A 22,517-nucleotide genomic window follows, 5' to 3' on the forward strand; every position below is an offset into this window, starting at 1 on the left:
CATTACCAATTCAAAACCGTCCACAGAACGAAATCGTCGGCTCAAATATGCCAACCAATAAGGATCTACGAAGTCATGCAGTTAGCTGGCGTCTAATTGCTACAATGCATGTTGAAGGTCGGTCACAATTTCATAATTTCTGTGAAACAAATATTTGGACTATTACAAATGTTTTAATATGGATTACATGTTCTACTCTAGTTGAATCATATTTGCATTGCATAATACAGGGATTGGCCATTCGATATAAGTGGGCGGGGAGGGTAGGGTGTATTCGACCGTGGAAATGAAATATTTCCTGATGCTTCGAGGGACAAAAAATTGTCCTTCATGTCCCAGGAATACGACAATGCATTGAGATTAGTATTTTTGGAACACAAACGAAACTAATGAGTTATAAACATAAGCACTGCCTGACTTCATTTCGAGTTCAACAATGACCCTTAGATGGTCAAAAGAAATGGGTTTTATCAACTCAAATCTATCCATGTTTGTTCCCAACAGCTTTACACCCTTTTACGCTATATTTGTTTGGTGTTTTGCTTTATGTGTTTACTTACTTATTTTTTAAATGTAATTTTATTTCTGGATTTGTAATTGTTTTGTGTTTACTTTGAATCAAAGTTTATAACAGAATGTAATTATATCATTTATGCTGTCTATTTCGTTCCACTTTGTGTATCATTTCCAGGTAATTATATGGTATAATTTTTTTCACCGGTTTGACAATTTGTAATGCACTGTAGCGTGTATATTGTTTTATAATATTGTATAACATTGTGTTACGTAATTTATTATTTTACATTTCATTGATTTGTTTTATCATGGCCTCATCGCACACAACATGTTATTTTCCTGTGATATGTTGGTTTTTGGAATGTTGTCAACCGATTTATAGATTAAAACAATACTTTCCGCTCAGTTTATTTAAAACAGTTTGAATAAGTGGTTGTTTAAATACACAACAGAAAGGGGAAACGTTTTAAAAATAGTAGTTATTTAACCCACTTTGACAGATGTTGCCGCACATCTGCATAGCTCTTCTGTATCATTGACAGCTATTCATGAGAATGAATTATTTCACTATATATAATCAACCTGAAAAAACGAATTCTAAAGTTTAGTCGAACGAGGGGAGAACTGCTGGTCACAAGTACAATGGCAAGTTAAAAATAAAATAAAATAAAAATAAAAATAAAATAAAAATACCCACCCTGGTTTAAACGATTATACACGTATTGCGTTTGACATCTTAATTTATGTATTGAATAAAATTGTGTGTGACTGTGTTTTAGCACAAAAATAATTATCAGCTGCAGCGAATCCATTGTAATACATGTAGAGCCAAAGATCCGAGCAATAATCAAATGTAGTAAAGACCAAACTAATCATGCAGGGAGAAACAAAGTGTTTATTTGTCTGTGTATTCCCAAAAGGTTAATAAATAAGCGCATAGTCTTGAAAGAACCAAGTTACCCATTTTGTTTTCAAATTTTTTAATTTATTTTGATAATTTATTTTCATTGTTTGAATCAAGAGTATTCTCAAATGTATAATTGTTGGTGTATGAAGTACTTGTACTTTGAATCTGTAAGTAAGTTGGAATGAGAGAGAGAGAGAGAGAGAGAGAGAGAGAGAGAGAGAGAGAGAGAGAGAGAGAGAGAGAGAGAAAGAGAGAGAGAGAGATATACCCTTTATTGATGTATTTAAAATTGGTACTTTATTAACAACAATACATGTTAATCATTATGTTAATTCACTAATAGCAGATGTAAACGTACCTAGTGACATCTTTGTTTCACACACGTGTAATAATAATAATAAAGTGAATTTATAATGCGCCTGTTTTCCGAAGAGCTCCAGGCGCAGACACAGAACTGCTAACAAAATGAGAGGATACAGAGGAACAACGGAAAACATGGAAGGATGTAGAAAGAAGTATGTAGGTGAGTGAGAGTTAAGATTGAAATAGGTTTAAGTTTTATGGGCAGAGTGGAAGGAAGACTTAGAGTGAGAGTGACGAAGACTGTGTGGGGAAGACTGTTCCAAATTGAAGGAGCAGTGTAAGCAAAGGAATGCTCGCCGAGCTTCTTAGTGACAAATGGTATATTTAGGATGCGTGTATCGGAAGAAGACCTAAGTTGTCTATGCATGGGAGCATAAAGTTGAAACAGATGTCAGAGAAAGATATTCAGGACCGGTTACCTTCAACGCGTCATAACAAACAGAAGAAACCTTGTATTGTATGCGAGAGTTGATTGGTAACCAATGCAAAGAGTATAGAAGTGGTTCGGCGTGGTCAAACTTTGTGGCTTTGCACACAAGGCATACAGCTGCATTATGTACGCTCTGTAGCTTGTTAATAAGGTTCTTAGGACAACCAGAAGGAAGATTAATACTGTAACTGTACGTGCAAGCCAAGCGAGAAAGAACAAACGCACAGACGACAGTCTCTGCGGCCTGTTGCGTTAGAAAATGACGGATTGATGCAATCTGACGAAGGTGCATATACAACAGATTACAGACATTCTGACACATGCTCTGCTATGTTTAAATGACAGTCAAGAGTTACTCCAAGGTTCTTGACGCTAGAGGAAAAGTACACATCATGATCAGCATCACCGACATGGATGTGAGTGGGGAAAGACCCTTTAGAGGTCAGCCTAAGTGACATGATAAGCATAGGTTCGATTTTACTGTCGTTTAGTTGGAGTGTGTTGTGAGTCATCTATGTTTTAACACCATAGATACAATGGGGTAGTACGCGACGCAGTACTACTTTTGACTGTCTACAGCCCCAGGGGAGAGATCACCAGGGGTAAATTAAGTCAAAGGTGGAACTACATCTCATACTCACCACATTTACACATCCTCTGCTCAAGATTTACCCCGGTGAAAACACGTGGTAAAATGTGACTTTTCGTATAGTGGATGCTTTTTTGAGAAGAGCTGTTACAAGTTTTGAAAACAGTTGGGAAAGAACCAGAAGAGAGTGAGTTATTAATCATTGGTGTTAGGAAGGGTAGCAAGGTAACGAGACATTCAACTAGTAAGTGAGTTGGAAAGGATAAGATCACAAGTTTTATTGAATTATTTTTCTAACAGCGTCATCAGAAACCTGGTCAAAATTTACATGTAATTTTATTTTGATAATTGATTTTCATTGTTTGAATCAAGAGTATTCTCAAATGTATAATTGTTGGTGTATGAAGTACTTGTACTTTGAATCTGTATGTGAGTTGGAATGAGAGAGAGAGAGAGAGAGAGAGAGAGAGAGAGAGAGAGATAGAGAGAGAGAGAGAGAGATAAGACCCTTTATTGATGTATTTCACTTTCGTAGTTTATTAACAACAATACATGTTAATAATTATGTTAATTCACTAATAACAGCTGTAGACGTACCTCGTGACATCTTTGTTTCACACACGTATACACTGTTTAATTACAGCTTTATTGTTGTAAATGATCAAGTACGTGCATAACATCATCTATACTTCTATATTTTGTATTTATTTGCATATATTATCATTTCCTTTGTTTGTTTCAGATATCTTAAGTAAAACCAGTTATGTAAAACTATAGTGAGTTAATCCATATTTCAGAAACCACTGCCTTATATGAAATGAAATCCAACCAACACGTTGTATGTGATGAGTTTTGGAACTACTTTATTGTTAACTCAATGATATGTATATCAGTACTGAGTTATTAGTAGCCTCATCACTGGCGTATTAATATATAAGAAGTTACATGTGCTATTTCCGAACATGGCGGACTGTAATAGAGTTGTAGTGTTTAGTTCTAAGACGAAACCTCTCATTGTTTTGTGTAAACCGTGTACTTTGGTGTGGAAGTATCACAGGGTAATTGATAAAATCGACAAGTTTTTGAACGAATTCCATTGATAAATGATATTGATAAAACTGTCACAGATATGTTTTATACATGTATGATTGTAACTTGCATATTACTAATTAGCATAATTGATTATATTTCTAAATTAGGTTCCGCATCGTACAGAATTTCAACAAATGTCGTGGCTCTATTGGCAGTATCAAGATAATAATAGTTTATTTCTATTGTACGTCAGAGCCTCCAACTGAATTGCCACAATGTTACAATTGTTTATCAATGAAAAGGGAAATAACAAATTTATATTTTCAGAATCTTAAAAATAAACTGTAAAAAAACAGCAACGATAACAACAGCAACAGCAAAAAATTGTACATTAACACAACAACCCTAGACAAAAGACATCGAGTGGTCATTTACGAATTAGCTTATGTTTCGTTAATTGGCTGCAAGGACCGTCATCTAGCTTGCTGGATAATACACCAATTAACTAAGAGATATATCATTTAATGGATAAATTGGTCACATCATGTTATATGGCTGCCATGTTGAAATAACACCGTATCGAATATAATACAACAAAACAACGGATAATATATTATCAAGTGCATAAAGTGAGCACAAACAATGAAGTCAGGGAAAATCATTGTGTGTGACATCATTAACCCGTGTCAAACATCTGTGGTCAAGAGGTTTTGGGGAGTGTTCAATATCAAATGATTAAACCACAACACATCACAGCAACGTTATAATTTGATTCAGCACTATAGTGATTATTCAATGATAAGTTCCCTATTGAAAAATCACATTAATATTTGGTTTTAAGGTCAGGTGTACACAGAAAATACACTAACTTTACCTTGAAAGGCTTACCCTATCCACAGTTCTACATAACTGGTAAATTATGATGGAATCATGAACAAATTAACCTATTACGCCTGCTTAAATCTCTGAAGCAAAATTCATGGTAACACATGGGCTGCTTTTTTGTTAATAAATTGCATGGGATCGCCGAGTTGAGTGGTGTTAATGGAATAAATCCTTGCAGTCAATTGAAAAAAATTCCTATATTGACAGACCGTAGACACGAACAGTTTAGACAATTAACTATTATATAATAAATCACAAAATCATAAAATATTTATACACGTTATATCTATATAACTTATATTTCGAATAAAAATGACAAGTTGGCGTCGTCATATATATAATTTATCACAAATATGTATATATATATATATATATATATATATATATATATATATATATATATATATATATATATATATTATTATTATTATTATTATTATTATTATTATTATTATTATTAGATTTAAAACGGCTGTGGCAAGCCCATACACAAATATATACATATTTAGTACGACAATTTCAAAGATAACTAAAAGAAAAGTTGACTAGATCATACAGCTCAACCCAAAAGATTTCGAAAACTCTGACTATCTTTTGCGCCAGGATACTTATAAGATACATCAATATACATCATATGACTAAGTATTGAAACAAATCCACAAAACACTGAGATGCATTAAAATAGTAAAGATAAGTTATTCCACCAGTATTATGAATAACTTATGGTATCTGAATGGATTATCCAATTTCCTGAGCAGCAACTATCACAGCGATGCTGAAAATATACTCTTGATCTACATAGTCTACATAGTAAAGTAGTTGTAATTGTTGTTAAAGCTGTTTGATGCTCATAGGGTAACAGATGAAGATGACTATTTAAATAAAATGAACTGACAAGGTTCAGTTGATACGGTTCAGTAATGCTATAGGCATGGCAAAGTGTCTGTCTGTCTGTCTGTCTGTCTGTCTGTCTGTCTGTCTGTCTGTCTGTGTGTGTGTGTGTGTGGCGAGTAAATAAATAAATGAATGAGAGACAGAGAGACAGGCAGAGAGACAGAGACAGACAGACAGACAGACAGACAGACAGACAGACAGACGGATGGAGGTGTCCAATACATTGCTGGTGACCATTCTGTTTGTTATAGTGAATAGCTATATAGAGGTGTCCAATAAACTACTGATCTTCTTGATAAGGACTTCACTGAGAAATATAATGTTCACATTAATATTTGGGTTAATTACTAAATGGGATCCCAGAAAACTAGAGAAGAATTCTAGACACTGACAATAACAAATGTCATACAAAAAAGGGGAAACAATGGATTTTTATAGCCTATTGATGAAAAGGGCTTTTATTTCACCATCGTCCGAATCAAAGTTTCGTAATTTGGAAGTACGGGTCTAACTTACAAAACTACATTTGAGGAAAACAAAAAAGTACGAAAACATCTAAAATATTCAACTTAACAAACAAAGGAGCCGAATGGCGCATGGAAGATTTAAACAATAGCGTACGAAAAATCATTTTTGTGCAGTTCAAATACAGTTCAAGTATGACAAAGAATGTAATTAGAATACACATGTTCTCTAACCGGTTTTAAAACTATTGTTGTACATCGTATTATGCATATCAAATCATAGAATACAAACTTAGCCAAAACGAGCAACTTTGTTTTGTAACTTACATATAATTTAGATATTAAATTCACAACAACACTGTCTTTTTTATATTCTAGATAAAGTTTATCGCTTATATCACAGAAGAAAACCTGTTGTCTTAACAGTATTGACATTTTACCTCATGTTGTTGGTGTTGATATGTTACAACTTACAGTCGTTTGTACAAACGCCAAAATCAATGTGTCAGATCAATGGTTTGTACCAGATAAAACCTCAGGTAATGTGTTTGGATTATTCAACTGACAAGACAAAATGTATGTATGTATGTATGTATGTATGTATGTATGTATGTATGTATGTATGTATGTATGTATTTATTAGGTGGCTTAACACCATTTTCATTTGGCGTTACACGCCGGAGAAAAGCACACAATTTTCCATGAATGTCTCTTGTTACATACTTATTGAATTTAGAAGGGACATTTTACACCACTCTTTAAAACTCCCATGAATGAATGCACTTTGATGGCAAGATGGTCATAAACATCATGACTCATCTGGATGCCTCGTGCTCTGTTACTCATTTTAATGATGGGTCAAGTCTTACTTATTTCATTTGTGATCGATGATCTGGCCACCCGAGACAAACTTATAGTTAGTTTATCTTATTTGTTCTTGACGCAGGATGAAATGGTGATTTATAATCGCGTTCGGAAGAGCGGAAGTCGAACAGTACTTAAAGTCATGTCAACACTCAGCAAACAGAATGGTTTCCAGTTGAATTCTTCTTCGATTTACAGACTTATGAATGTTACTTTAGGAGAACAAGTATGTAAGAAAAACATTCGCACACACACGTGCGCGCACACAAACTCATATACAATACAGTGCAATGCAATGCAATGCGAACAAATACAATACAATACAATACAATACAATACAATACAATACAATACAATGTAATACAGTGTAAATGCAAACTCCATCGCTATGCAAGAGATTGAAGTAAAGTATGGCTGCCTTCAGCAGATGCCGTGTTTGATAATACAACCCATCAATCAAGAGAAGAAGAAAAATCCCCAAATATATCCCCTTGTTCTTCATGTAGTCCATGGATTCATATAATGAGATTTTGTGTATCACATCATAAAATGCTGATTTAACTAAAATGCATAGTAAAAATGATAAAATTTATTTTAACAAGGTTCCTATATTACTTGTGTCACAGCCTATGAGAGAAAGTTTATCATGATAACTTAATTAATATGTGTCGATGAAGCAAAACAATCTTTTGTCCCATACTAAAAATGTCCCTTGTTTTCTTGTGCAAGGTGACAAACCTTCTCACTACGTATTACAGTATCGATGTCTTAAGTTCATATGCAATGATATAAACATATAATCCGTAATTGATAACATTTTAAGTTTCTTTCTGTGTCAACGAAAACTTATCAATTTCCCTTCTTTATATTCATTTGAAAGGCTAAGTTGGTCAATTTTATTGAAAGCATCCGACCACCATTTATCTATGAGAGGCATATTCATTATCTCGATTTTTCAAGGTAAGTACTTAGTTTTTTACCACACTGTAATATATTGATAGCTTTTCTGGAAGGCTATACAATAACACATTCCTATAAAATGAAATCCAAATGACACAAAGTGAATTGAATTAGTGTGTGACAAGTGTCACTAAGGATCTGATGCGAGATGAAGACTACCGTACATTGACCGTAATGTTGTTATGATGATGGTCAAATTATTCGGAATCTGCAAGTTTTCCGGTCTCTCTAAAACTCTTTGAGTAAAACGAACCAACGATTGTGTCCTCTTCAACCCAACTCTGTTACAATTTGAAAGCTAGTAGGATAGATGTCATTATGTGAAGGATTTAATCCTATGTGCCTGTAGAAAAAACATTGGATTGTAAGTTTAGGTTTGTAACAGGGGTAGTCATTGTTAAACACTCTGAACACAAAGTCGGAGATCGTTATATACAAACTAACATTATTGATATCATTACTGTAGTATGGTAATTAAATATATTCTTCATATTTGTACCAAGACACAACTTCAGTTATCAAGGTATGAAAACACAGACTACACAAGATGATGTTGACTTAAATAAAAACTTATCAGAAATATGAAGCGAGACAATAATCTTATTACACACATGTCTCTGCTGAAGAGGCGTCTTACAAACACATTGTTAATTTGAATTCATTTATTGACATTCGATTGTGTTGACTGGGGTTCCTCTTTACGTAGGTTTGGATATGGACCACCAATTTACATAAACTTTATTCGTGATCCGTCAAATCGATTTGTGTCCGACTACTACTTTGAAAGATGGGGTGACGATATCAAAATTGACAAAGTATTTAAAGGATCAGCCTCGGCAAAGAACAGAGTAAGTAATTTTCAAAGAAATTGTAAGACATACATACATATATACATATATGCATGCATGCGTACATCCATACACATGACATGTGTACATACATACATACATACATACATACATACATACATACATACATACATACATACATGATGTGCTTGCCCTTCGCACGTTGATAAGTGTGTGTTTAATTTCGTCTCTCTCTCTCTCTCTCTCTCTCTCTCTCTCTCTCTCTCTCTCTCTCTCTCTCTCTCTCTCTCTCTCTCTGTGTATGGAGTGCGTGCGTGCGTGTGTGTGTGCGCGCGCGCTTATGTCCAGGTGAAGCTCTAGAAATACTTCATTTGGCTTGTGAACAAGATCTTTCTTTACAATTGCAGTCTGTGAACGATTGTATTGTTGGCGGTTATGAAGAGTGCAGTGAATTAGTAGCATTTGGTCAAGGCAGCATTCCATACTTTTGTGGGCAGGACCCAAGATGCATGTAAGTTACCTGAATTATTTTATATTTGTACATGTTCGTTGATTATTATAACTTATACTTATAAGAAATATTCTGTCCTTCGACACATTAGACTAAATACAAAAATTTGAAAGTAAATGATATATTTCAAAAATATTAACGATAACCTTCCTTCCTGATACCTGTATGTGCAATTGTACTGGATCAAAATACTTATATAATACATCATACACATTCCAATATGATAATACAACAATGTACTCTTCTAGGCATCCTTCTGAGTGGGCTCTTCGACAAGCACTTCATCGACTTCGTGATAGATACTTATTTGTTGGAATAACAGAATATCTTGAAGAAAGCATAGGCATACTAGAAGTTCTCCTACCCAATTTATTTAAAGGTGGCAGCCAAGTGTTTAAACAACAAGGTTCGTGAAACATATCCTCTCTGAGAGGTATTCATCTTAAATATGTCCTCTCTGAAAGGTATTTCATCTTAAACATATCCTCTCTGAGAGGTATTTCATCTTAAATATGTCTTCCCTAAGAGGTATTTCATCTAAAATATGTCCTCTCTGAAAGGTATTTCATCTTACATATATGTCCTCTCTGAGAGGTATTTCATTTTAAATATGTCCTCTCTGAAAGGTATTTCATCTTAAATATGTCCTTTCTGAAAGGTATTTCATCTGAAACATATCCTCTCTGAGAGGTATTTCATCTTGAATATGTCCTCTCTGAGAGGTATTTCAACTTAATAATAATAATAATAACTTTATTCGTCATGTCGATCATGAAATTTTCGTTGCATTGACAGAAAACAGACAAACTACATATCCACACAGTTTACATTAAACTTAAATACATAGTCCATGAAAAATAAGTTAGGATTACAATACATATAAATACATACAGACAGTAGCGGTTACATGTTATTGATGAGATGAATAGATCTTGGAACAAAGCTATACTTAAATCTGTTTGTACGTGCATGTGGTACTCTGAGGTGACGACCACTTGGTAGATATTCATATTCTGTATGTAGTGGATGTGTTGAATCTTTGATAATTTTTGTAGCAGTCTTAAACGATTTGTGTTTATACAATGTAGAGTTATCAGATAGTTCGTAGAATTCATTATTAACTAATGCATATGTTCCTAGGACGGTTTAGATCGTGTTTAAGATAGGTAGGCAGCATATCATAGAATGCAATGTTCGCATAACTGAGGACTGTATAAATGGTTGAATTGTAGAACAAAGAAATGACGTTCGAGCTAACATTTAATTTCCTCATGGACCTTGCGAAATACAACCTTTTATTTGCTTTTTTGAGCTGATTGTCCACATGTTGCGCAAAGGACAATTTATCATCAACCATACAGCCAAGATATATATATATATATACTGATGTTCTTTCGACTTGCATATTGTTAATTTCAACAGGTTGTTTTTCTGCTTTATTCCGTCGGAAGTCAAAAAGTAATTCTTTTGTTTTGAAAACAATCCAAACTTCGAAGCATCTTCGTGACCGGCACGTTTCACATTCTGTATTTGTAATTTTGTTTTAAACAAACAAACAATGACAATATGAACGAAACAGTCATCTTATGAACAGGATGTCATTACATTAAATATTTTTCACTTCTCTTTTTAGATGTCCAGGACGTTGTCAAGAGAAGCTCGGCGAAGGGAAAGACCGAACTAATCGAGAAAGCAATCAATAAACTTAAAAAAGTCTTGAAATTTGAATATGTATTTTACGATGAAGCAGTTGAAATATTCAAAGATTTAATGAAACAGCTTAGACAAACAGGAAAATTGGTCTAACTTCTTCATTTATTCTATACTAGACTTAAATCCAAAAGAATAAGGATGTATAAGTCGTTACTCGGAGTTTCACGCTTCCTCAGCGATCATCAGGTGACTGGAATCAAATTGGAATTGTATTTTACGATGCGTAACATATTGCATAACATGATCGGACCAAACTGTTTCTTATGAGGGTTTACTTCTATAGTAGGCGAGGGAATATTGACTTTCATGACATTTGGAAACTAATTCAGTTTTTCGCCATGAAAGTAAATATAAGGAATAGTAAGGAATAGTTTAGTCCTACCATCTTGTTAAACAATATATATACACAAAAATTTAGTGTGCATATCAACCTTAACAATCCAAATTTTATCAGTTGCCTGATGATCGATGAGGAAGCCTGAAATTCTGAATAACGACTTATAACATCCTCATTCCTTTGGAATAAGTCTATAATGCTCTGCCAATTGATATTGCATCGAGCACTGTTCTCTCCAATGAGACACTTATATGAATATATGAATAGGTATTCTATACTTTATATTTAGGTCTACACGAAAGGGGACTATTACAATGGGCTCCGTCCATCTGTCCATGTGTATGTATGTGCGTGTATGCATACGTTCCTTCAAAACAAGTTGTTTCTCAGACACACAAAATCCCCATTTCTTTCAAACCTGGTATGAAGGTGACATGCTATATGGGACATATACACGTCTTTTTGCTTTGCAACAAATTTGACCAAAAGGCAGTCATGTTTATAGTTAAAAATCAACATATATGGCATAACTCAAAAAATGTAATTCATCAAGACTCCATTCAAGTGGCTATCCCTATTATTAAGTTTAAGCTTTCTTTCAAGATATTGATCCTTGACCTTGACCTTGACCTTCTGGGTCAGTCGTCAAAATCCTGCTATTTCTTGCCAATGACAGACACTTTGTCATATTTATTTGTTGCCAATTTCTTATAAATCATGTCCACAGGTAATGTAGGAGGAAAATATTCACAAGGTATATTGTTAGTGCTGATATAGCTTTTTACTGAATGGGGTCATATTTTGAGTAATATATCAATACATTACTGCAAAACTCAAAAACTTCCATACATAGAGACTCCATTCAAGTGTCTGACTCTATCTAATCACATGCAAGCTTTCATGTAAGACAGTGACCTTTCCGTCTGGGTCAGTTATCAAAATGAAGCTATTTTGCATATCGCAGACAGTCTGTAGCATTTATGCATGGCCAATTTCTTTCAAAATAACGTCTAAAAGTCATGCAGAACAAAAGAAGAAGAAAATACATAACACGTGCATTACTTTCGGTGCTAAAAATAACTTTCAACAGAATGGTGGCCATATTTGTAGTGAACAACCATGATTTAATGCAATACTCAACAACTTTAATACATGGAGATTCCATTCAAGTGTCCATCCCTATATTACTAGGTGTACAATCTCTTTTGATGCATTGAACTTTGACCTTGACTTTCAACTTCAGGAGGGTCAATTATTAAGATCAAGCCGTTCCCTGCATATCACAGGCACATTTTAGTATTGGGTATAGTGTTACCACGAATTTCTTTTAAAATCATAACATATAGAAGTAAAGTTTGAGAATAAAGTCTTCTATGAAGACTTGTTTTTAACTAGGGCGGTCAAAATAGATATTAAACATATTGCTCTGACAGGTCATAGAGTGCTTACATTTTAGGGAATGGACAGAGAGAACAACAGTATTACAAGTGATATATATATATATATATATATATATATATATATATATATATATATATATATATATATATTCATATATATATATATATATATATATATATATATATATATATATATATATATATATATATATATATGCAGCTAATAGATTTCTGTTTATGAGAGTTAAGACATTTATTCTTTTGATATTACCAATCGTCTATGTAACCTACATGATTCCGTGCCATTCTTAGTAGGCTCAACTACAGCTACTTGTTAGCAATGTGCTTATAAAATGTAAATATCTTTATTTGATTATTTGTCTTAATAACTCATAGAAGGCAAAATATATACAACTGTGTCAGCTTAAAAACTTTTTCAGTCAAAATATGCCAAGGTGTTTTCATAAGACAATAATTTGGCTCGTAAAACATATTTCATAATGACCAATAATACAAATAGAAATCCCCAAACCTGAAATATTTAACATTCCAATAAATGATGATTTAAAAATCTTGCAGCTTACATTTCATATTTAAGAGGAGTTCACATTATGATCATGGCACCACACGATTTTCATGATTTCAAGAAATCGCGGCAGAGAGGTTTAATTCATTATGTCCGTGTTCAAGGGGATGAAATGACGGATCCTACTATACTAAGGGGTAAGATAAATATCAATGGAGGATAGAAAACTAAATTGCTTTACTTTGGGGATGGGTGGGGTGGGTTTTTTTTTTAGTCTGTTTAGTTCTCATCCTACAAAAACGATTTTGGATATGTTTGTACACCTAAATACAGATATTTCTTTAAAATATTGTCAAATTGAGAAATGAAAAATTTCGCTGTAGTAAATGCATGACACATTAAAGTAAAGTGTCAATAAAACTACATACTGGCTTTGTATTCATAGCACTATATACTACTACATACTGAGTTGAAATCGATTGTGCTGTCAATGTTAACTTATTAGGTTAGAAAGGGGGTGGGGGGGGGGTCGGAGGCAAAACTAAAAGAATTTAGGGTTTGTTTTTTTATCCTATATTGAACTATTGATCTCGCCCCTAACACATGAATTGAGCAACTTTAACCTTTGACCTTTTATCTGTTCACACCATTGCACAATAAAAGAATATAAATATGAAATATAAGTGATAGAGTGTATAGAGAACAGCTGTTACTCAAATCTTGAACATACACAGGAAGTAGACACAATAGATGTCACTCTGGCACGTTACATATTTCATCACACTTTAATTATGACACATGCATCAAACGGTTGATTTGAACTAACAAAAGTCGTTGGTTATTTATGGCCTAGCAAATGTTACTGTTCTTTTATGAAATCGATCGAAGCTTTCCAAATGGTCCAGTTCTATCAAGTCAGTTTAAAAAAGCAGTGTATCAACTAAGGTACATTCACTATATTTACCATTAGACTTGAGACGATGGTAAAGTTGAAAGTGGTGAATGATGGATGGTCCATGACAAAGTTGCGACTAAGAATAGTAATACATTAGCGAGAAATGTATGACTGTCATATTGTTAATTGACAAGTTTATACGTGACCTTTTCCATGTCATTCTCTCTTGTAACAAAAGACCTGCCCAGAATGTTGTTGAGAATGCTGTTTCCTTTGGCATGACTTGACACGAGTGTTATATTGTTTGTATTATCATCTAGCACCAAACAATAGAATCAATTCGGAGTATTAGATAGATTCTCTCCACAAATGATGTCGGGCGGCTGCATACAATAAAATGTACCAAAGAACATGATAAATCCGATATAATAATGATAGTTAGACTCGGGTGAGTAACATTTAAAGGATCATTGCGCTAAGTGAAAAGAGTGTAAGGTGGATGTAATAATGACCTTGTCTTTACATTTGTAGCATTGGTCTACCAGTGACGTAACATTGAATATATTCTGTACGTATCCACACAGCAGTGCGAAAGATTAATGTACATAATAGTACCATCTGCTATACATTGTATTGAACAACTGGTATTATGGACACTTGCTGGAATGTACGTCACAATAGGGCTTTATATCAATAATAGGAGCAGAATTTCCAAAACGGTTCATTTACAGCTAAACGCCAATGCTATTATTATGACACAAATCACCAAAGTTACTATTTACACTTTATTGGAAATTCAAAGTCAGGCTCATCCTTTTAAGATGAATGAGACGAGTGTAGTTATTGTATATATATATATATATATATATATATATATATATATATATATATATATAAAAGCTATATATATATATAAATAGCTTATATATATATATATATATATATATATATAAGCTATATATATATATATATATATATATATATATATATATATATATATATATATATACATTATATTAAATATATGACGCATCTCTTACAGTCTTATTTGGAATAAAAGCTCATAAACAAGTTCATGTGTTGTACGTCTTATCTTAACCCCTCTGAAGGAGAGGTAATGTAATGAGTGATGTTTGTCTGTTCAACCGTGTGTGTTTGTGTCCATCTGTTTGTATATACACTATCTCACAAATCACTAGGCTTATATTACCATTTGTATTCGGTATAAACATTTGAGAGTTGTTTACATTTGGAGTAAAATCAGTGCTTATTAATTAACGTTGTCAGTATATTCTTGGCCATGACTTGAATATGGTGCTGTAAATTTGTCAAGAATGTATTGTTTACCAAACCCAAGTTTGCTACATACCTGCTATTGCAGTCAACAATAATACCTATCATACAATTACCACTGGTTATAATTCCCTGTATATATCTGTGGGATTTATCTACATGGCCATAAAACTCATAGCTCAGAGCTATAGCTACCATTAGGGTAACAGAAAATAAAGATATTTTAAAGTAGAAGGGGTGTGCGCTGATCAACTCGGCTAAGGGAGTGATCAGTTTTTTTACGGCCGGGGGACGGCAAATCGGGGGTGGGGGTCACCTCAATTTGGTACTCAGAGAATTGGGGCCTCATTTTAATTATTATTAATTTGAATAAATTAATGGTAACAGTTCATTCAATCAGAGAGATATCCTAGAACTTTTGATTTCTAAACCATGAATATTTTGTACGTCCATGAACAGACAATCACACTTCTCATAGGGTTCCTGTCTAAAGAGCTTTATACATGTGAAGCAATATATTTTGGTTAGCAATTTACCAGATACACTTAAAATTACTGAAAATGTAACATGGGAAATTAACTATGCAGTGTGCAGTATTATGCGCTGAGAATCTAAAGTGTCTTTTGCAAGAACAAGAAGAATGTTTCTTGTCAACAGATGGGGGGGGGGCGTCAGTGTGGTTTTTTATTTGTCGGGGGGGGGGGGTTGTTTCGTGGGTGAATTGAAGGGGGTTCACTATTTTCAGTACAACATGAACAAAAAGTCACCGGCCCACCCCCGGTCGGAAAAAACTGATCGCTCCCTAATGGACATAATATTGTTACCAGTGTTTGATTCGGTACTCTCTCCTTACGTCAAATATTATAGTGAATGTTCAGCTAACTGTTCACTGCATTCAAAGTTACTCTCGTACCGAAATTACACGAACACTGGTTTTTAATCATCAATCGATGATGTCACAATGTTTTCTATATGATTAGATGCCTGTAAATGATGAAGTCATCGGTGATAATAATAATAACAATAATAAGTAGTTTATTTACCCAAATATAAATGATTACAAGACCTTGGTAACACAAAGCAAAAGAGAGAACTTGGGGTACATTGGGCGTCAAGAAATAGTTTACAGCTAGTCTAGCCTGACCCAGCATTCTACAGTGTCAATGATAACAATAAGAGGGTTCAGTCGCCCATGGGACTGAAATACCTCTGAAAAAAATGTACATACACACAAGTCTGTTTACTACAAGGAAGTCTATACAACGAACGACAAGTCGATATCTCTCTAAGTTTACAATTTAATCACTTGTACTACTCTACTAAATATTATTTCAAAGATTTCTTAAAAAGATGTGGAGAATTTTATGATCTGATGTGAATAGGAATATCTTTCCAGATTTTCGCACCTGCGAATGAAATATATTACTAGAATTCGTTCTCGCATGGTACGGGTACAGATTTTAATTGATGATGATGGCAGTCTCGTAACATAGTCATGTTTTTTGTCACTAAAATAATCGGACAAGATATGAGGTGAATTCAAGTGAATGAGGTTGTTAATAACATAACCTATTAAGAGTCTGTGTAGCTTGTAAATATCTAGAATGCTGAGCTGTGCAAATAAGAGAGCCAAATGTGAATATGACAACGTCAGCAAAATTCTGACTTACCGGAAACACCAAAACCATATGTTCCCATTAACCTATTCTGTGAAAAGGCAATGCGATTACTTTTACACTAAACTGATCATAATATGCCAACGCCTAGTTTTCTCCCGATTAGAGCCACTGCTAAAAATAGCTAACTCAATTTTAGATATGGGAAATTTATCATCTTAGACAAAGGGTGCCGAAATAATAAAATATTGAAATATTAGTTCGTAACAGTATCTAAGTTGCGGTCAAAATTTACGGTAGGGGGAGAAATTATAGGGACGGGCATGAAAAAATGGGGTTGAAATATTTGAAGCTCAAAGGGTGGTAGCTGTAAATTTGGAAATAGGAAATAATGAAGACATAGAGGCTGATAATATCACTGAAGAATAACATTAACTCTTTGAATTAAATTAAACTTTAGAAGCAGTTGTTTACCTTTTCTCTGATAATGCATTGGTTGATCAATGATTAAACAACATCTCTTCGAATTGTCATAAATCGCTTCTGGCCAAACGTTATTACATTAAAAATGTTACTTCGATATCCAAGAAAACGTCTGGTTTAACATAATTTGAACTTGCTCATTTGAGGGCTTGAAATAGTCCTTTAATTTAACAACAACATCTTCTTTAATTTGTGGGTGTGGTCGACCTTTGTCAGACGGCAAGCAGTATGAAATGGGTTTACTTAAACAATAAAACCCCTTTGTTTCGTTAAAATAGAACTTATCGTCAGTGAAAAATGATTGCAGGTCTAGGAATTTCTCTGCTGTCTGTAGGGCATGGGCTGGCTCGTTTTTTATCTCAGCGCCGTCTAAAACAAGAATTTTATTTCGAGGGAAATAATTCAACCAATTTGCTAAATGCCTAGAATAGACTCCGACGTATATTACACCATGATCAGTGTTAATGTTTCCATTTCTGTCTAACACGGTAGACTCAAAACTATCGTGAGACGAATACCCATGTTGCAAAAGGCGTCTTGCATCGTAGGACCAAGAAGGGAATTCAGCTGTGGTGTTATTTTTCTGCCATTCTAGGTACCGTTTTATATTCTCACTGTGTCTGTCTTTAACTTGAACATAATCTGATATTGCTCGGTGTATAGGGTCGCATAATACTATGATAATTTTGGTGTCGGGTGAAACGTCTTCATAAATTTTCCGTGGTATATCCGGTTCTACAAAATACCTTGGCGATTTCTCAATAGTTACTTGGTCTGATGTTGTGAATGGCATTTGGTCGATGTACCATTGTATACCATTGTCGTAGTGCAAGTCAAAATAATGAACTTCTTCCGCTTCAGAGACGATTACGGATGGATGCCATCTTATGAATGCACGTAGAGCACCAGTGCCGCATTTTTTGGCGCCAACAACTATGGCTTGTGGAAGGCGTTTGGCGCACGAGTCATCCTTCGAGTCATGGAAAGAACGCTTTATTTCGCCATCGCACATATCCGTAACATTTGTGTGTATCGCCTCGTTAATCTTCTCAAGAATTGTCATACTTTCTAAACTTGAGATCTCTTTCTGGAGAATGTCATTTTTGTCACGGTTTTCTAGTACCCCATAAGGACCCTCAAAGGTGTGTGATCGCAGAGCACTGCTGATGTGTCTCGGATAGATTTTCCTTGCATCGTTATCTTCCAGATTGTTTCCAAAGTGCAATGACCCTGGTGCCAAATAGTGTACAATCCAAAGAAACACTAGAGCGGGTATTACAAAACAAGTTAATCTTGTCAACATTTTAGCAATTTTCCTCATCTTTATTCGGTTCACTTGATAATTTCTTTCCATCCAACTTGTTTCTCAAATCTGAAATGAGACATGATTTATAATTTATAATGCTTATTCAAAATAAATCGCATTGGATAACAAGGTTAAGGGTGAAAATGAAGAGTTAATTTCTGTATGTATACGTAGTTATTAGCGTTCATAACGTAACGATAAATAGGAACTCGCAGTAAAGAATTAATGCCTTCGCCTAAAGATACATATTGAAAACATTAAAGAGTGGCTAAGTGAAATAGTCGGAATACAAAATTCAGAGATACAAGAATCATGCAAAATATACCCCTTAATCGGCAAATTTATTATACCAACTATATGATATTTGAAAATTGCGTGTTACGAAATTGCCTAATTTTCTATTTAAAAAAATCAATTATGCAAATGAATCATTAAAATTATGAACTACACTAAAAAGCTTAATACGACACATTAACTTTATTGACATCGATGTATATGTATTCCAAAGATATTGCCTCACTATCAGACATCATTAATTATGCAAATGACTAATTAGAATTAAAATCTACATAAAAAACCATATCAATCACACAGGCTTTGCTATCATCAATCCATACACTAAAGATCACCAAATTATATTAAATTTGAAGCTTGAATTAAGATATCGCATAATTACCGAATATCATTATTTTTTTATTTTTTTTTAATTATTGAATATCATTGATCATGCAAATGACTCATTAAAAGTAGAGGCTACATCAGCAAGCTTTATTGGACATGTGTGCTTTCTTATGACTGATGTTTGTACTAAATTACATGGAATATCAATGATGTTTTCCTAAGATATGGCCTAATTACCGAAAAACAGTAATTATGTAAATGACTCAATAAAACTAGAAGCGACAAAAGCTACCTTTACATGACACATGCACTTTACTATTGTTGAGGTACATACTAAGTTATATGGAATTTAAATTTGCATTCTTAATATATAGCCCAATTATCAAATATCCTTAATTATGCAAATGAGTCTTTAATATTCTTATAATGTTTACCAAACTCTATTTGGGGCTTACAATGAGCATAAGGAAGATGTGTAGCAATTTCATTAGAATTGGTGTAGTAGGTTTTGAGATACTGTGTAGACAGATATGGTATATGATATGGTCAAACGAAAAGTTTTAGCACCAATTTCGGTGATGAACAATTATACTTTTTAGGCTCCTGTTAGTCCTACTTGTTTATGGAGTAATGTAAGTCGTCCCCATCCTTCTTCGACACGGTGTTGAGTGAAACGCGTGCACCGTCTGCAAGCAGGACTAGTATCCTGCCAGAACCAACAGTCGACAAACGACGGTTGCCTTTCCATTAGAGTGGTATTGATCCGGTTCTCCTGAAATACTCAGATGACTTCTTTTGTTTAGATTTCAAAATCCGTTCAAGAGATTTCGAAAAGGACCGCGCACAAGCGGAGTTGCTATGATACAAACTCCACGGCCACATCACAGACTTGAATGCGATGTATATGTTTTTTGTTGTATTGTCATGTATGTTGGCGATTTTTCGAACATGATTAAAAAAATATATAATAAAATAAAATAAAACACCTACCTACCCCACCTATTTTAAAATTGAATGTTTTTACGCCTTACCCGTACTCGATCAAGAATAAAAAATTATCAAAGGTATGGTTTTTTTTTTCGACGTTGTGCACCTATAACGGAAAATAGATGGACGCGATTTGCCACTGTATGATTCTCCTACCCCTTTCATATGAAATGGCGCTTCCCTAAATTAGCAACATGTGACATGTCAAACATAAAATGATAGCAAAGACAGCACCCACCTGTAGTTTAGTGATTCCCAGTGTGTGACACAGCTAATGAAGTATCTACTGTTTATCGAGTTGTTACCTTATCTAAAGGTACAGTCAGGAATTGATGTTTAAATATCACCTTCGGCAAAGGGGCAAAATGTACAACAGCGGTACGGTATGATATAGTTGAATCCTATCGGCCTGTCGTGTCGGGAACAGCACAATATGAATGTTTATGAGGGCGCTGTTACATTTATTACATTATATTTTCCCCATTCGTAATATTACCGGGGGGATGGAGGGTTAGAAGTCCGTGGTCCCTTGAAATGTCTAAGTTAGTTAGTTAGTTAGTTAGTTAGTTAGTTAGTTAGTTAGTTAGTTAGTTAGTTAGTTAGTTAGTTAGTTAGTTAGTTTGTTTGTTTGTTTGTTTGACTTTATTTAAACTCGATAAATTGTTGAGCCAAAGGCTCTTCAAACACAAAGTCGAGTAAGGGAAATTTACAATATTTGCATTAACATATACAGAAAAAATAAATGACAAATTAAGAAGTGGGTAAAATAAAATAATACTAATACTAATAATAATGACTGACACATGAGGGTAGCACAACAGAAAAATTACATTTGATTTAAAAAGTGAGATTTACATTTCATTTTAAAAGACTTCAAACTAGTAGATGTTCTAAAGTCCTTCAGGAGACTATTCCAGATTTTAACTCCATTAATCCATCCTTAGCCGGTGTTTTTAAAAGATGCATGCAAACTGGAAAACAACACTGCATGTCTGCAGTGTTGTCTTTATTTATAATATTGTATGACCCAACATAAAAAAAAATACGTCTACATTTGTAACACACTGTTTTGGCAAGCTTAGGTGAAAATGGCTAACATAACCAACACGGCTGTTCCAGTTGGTGTATATGACAAACTACATACTACATACCAAATGTCAACATGTGGGTGTGTGTATGTTTCACGCTAGAAATCAAAATTATTAAACCAGGGTTTACATTTTTTTCCATTATATCAAGAAATTCATATACCTGTTTCAAAACTGTATTTACTAGCACTACGTCACGTACAGTCTGAACACTGAACTGTTGCTACCAAGTAACGTGTATGGCAAGGCCAGAATTATTATTCTATTTTAGCTAACTTGAAATATTATCCTTTATAAATAGTTTGATACGGTCTGGGGTTACTCGTATTTACCCAGTTTATTTAAAAATCACTTCCTCTACGTATTTCATTTTTCACTTTTATGTTTGTGTAATTATTGGATTACAAACACGGACTTGGTCTATGTTGTTTTGTATTATATTTTCATGTAGAAAATATTGTGTACTTGTTGATGAATTAATACAAAATACAAAATAAATACATATTTTTCATCCATATAGCCCCTTGGATAGTTCGATGACAATTAATTATTAAGACCAAAGATGATTGGCTCACAATCCCTCTATTCGGGACTTTGATTGGATACCAAATTTCTAAGTCGTGTCAAAGATTTCTCAGCAGTTTCTCTTAGCAGTTTACTGTACAGGGTGCAATGGAGGATAGCCCGCGGAGTAACTAAATTCATACTGTGTGCTAGCAACGGACATGCGTTAACGGGAGACACATACGCATCTACGCATCAATCCACAGGGCTTGAAATTGGCCATATTTGTTTAATTTATTTCGGTTTGTGTGTGTGTGTGTGTGTGTGTGTGTGTGTGTGTGTGTGTGTGTGTGTGTGTGTGTGTGTTTAATGTTTTTTTTACAAAGATGTGTTTTTTTATTGTTTCCTCTTCTTTTTGCAATTGCTTTTTAAAAACATCTTTTCTCTACAAGGTGTCATGTAACAAAGTAATGATTTGAAAAATTGGTGTTTTGTCTTTTTTTTCTAAATCAATTTTAACCTCT

The 22,517-nt window shown here is 34.0% G+C and overlaps 2 protein-coding genes across 2 annotated transcripts; one reads left to right on the forward strand and one right to left on the reverse strand.

Moving 5' to 3' along the window:
- Positions 1–1,888: 1,888 nt before the first annotated feature.
- On the forward strand, positions 1,889–11,030 carry LOC144436889 (uronyl 2-sulfotransferase-like). The gene is made up of 8 exons (XM_078125751.1): positions 1,889–1,946; positions 2,562–2,632; positions 7,027–7,170; positions 7,825–7,904; positions 8,611–8,752; positions 9,121–9,224; positions 9,473–9,630; positions 10,858–11,030. Exons 1-8 carry the CDS (start codon positions 1,889–1,891, stop codon positions 11,028–11,030), a joined length of 930 nt encoding a protein of 309 aa, XP_077981877.1.
- A 6,545-nt stretch (positions 11,031–17,575) lies between these two features.
- Positions 17,576–18,550, reverse strand: LOC144436891 (heparan sulfate glucosamine 3-O-sulfotransferase 1-like). The gene has a single exon (XM_078125752.1). The coding sequence runs from the start codon at positions 18,548–18,550 to the stop codon at positions 17,576–17,578; it is 975 nt and encodes a 324-aa protein (XP_077981878.1).
- Between the last annotated feature and the right edge of the window lie 3,967 nt (positions 18,551–22,517).

Source organism: Glandiceps talaboti, chromosome 6, assembly GCF_964340395.1.
Source record: "Glandiceps talaboti chromosome 6, keGlaTala1.1, whole genome shotgun sequence".
NCBI classification, from domain to species: Eukaryota; Metazoa; Hemichordata; class Enteropneusta; family Spengelidae; genus Glandiceps; species Glandiceps talaboti.

Bases quoted from the DNA above. Each gene is read 5' to 3' on its own strand.
- LOC144436891 (XM_078125752.1), bottom strand. From the start codon at position 18,550: ATGACAATTCTTGAGAAGATTAACGAGGCGATACACACAAATGTTACG.
- LOC144436889 (XM_078125751.1), top strand. From the start codon at position 1,889: ATGAGAGGATACAGAGGAACAACGGAAAACATGGAAGGATGTAGAAAG. The intron at 2,633-7,026 runs GTGAGTGGGGAA...TTCTTGACGCAG, and splicing joins TCAGCATCACCGACATGGAT to GATGAAATGGTGATTTATAA. The intron at 7,171-7,824 runs GTATGTAAGAAA...TTCATTTGAAAG, and splicing joins ATGTTACTTTAGGAGAACAA to GCTAAGTTGGTCAATTTTAT.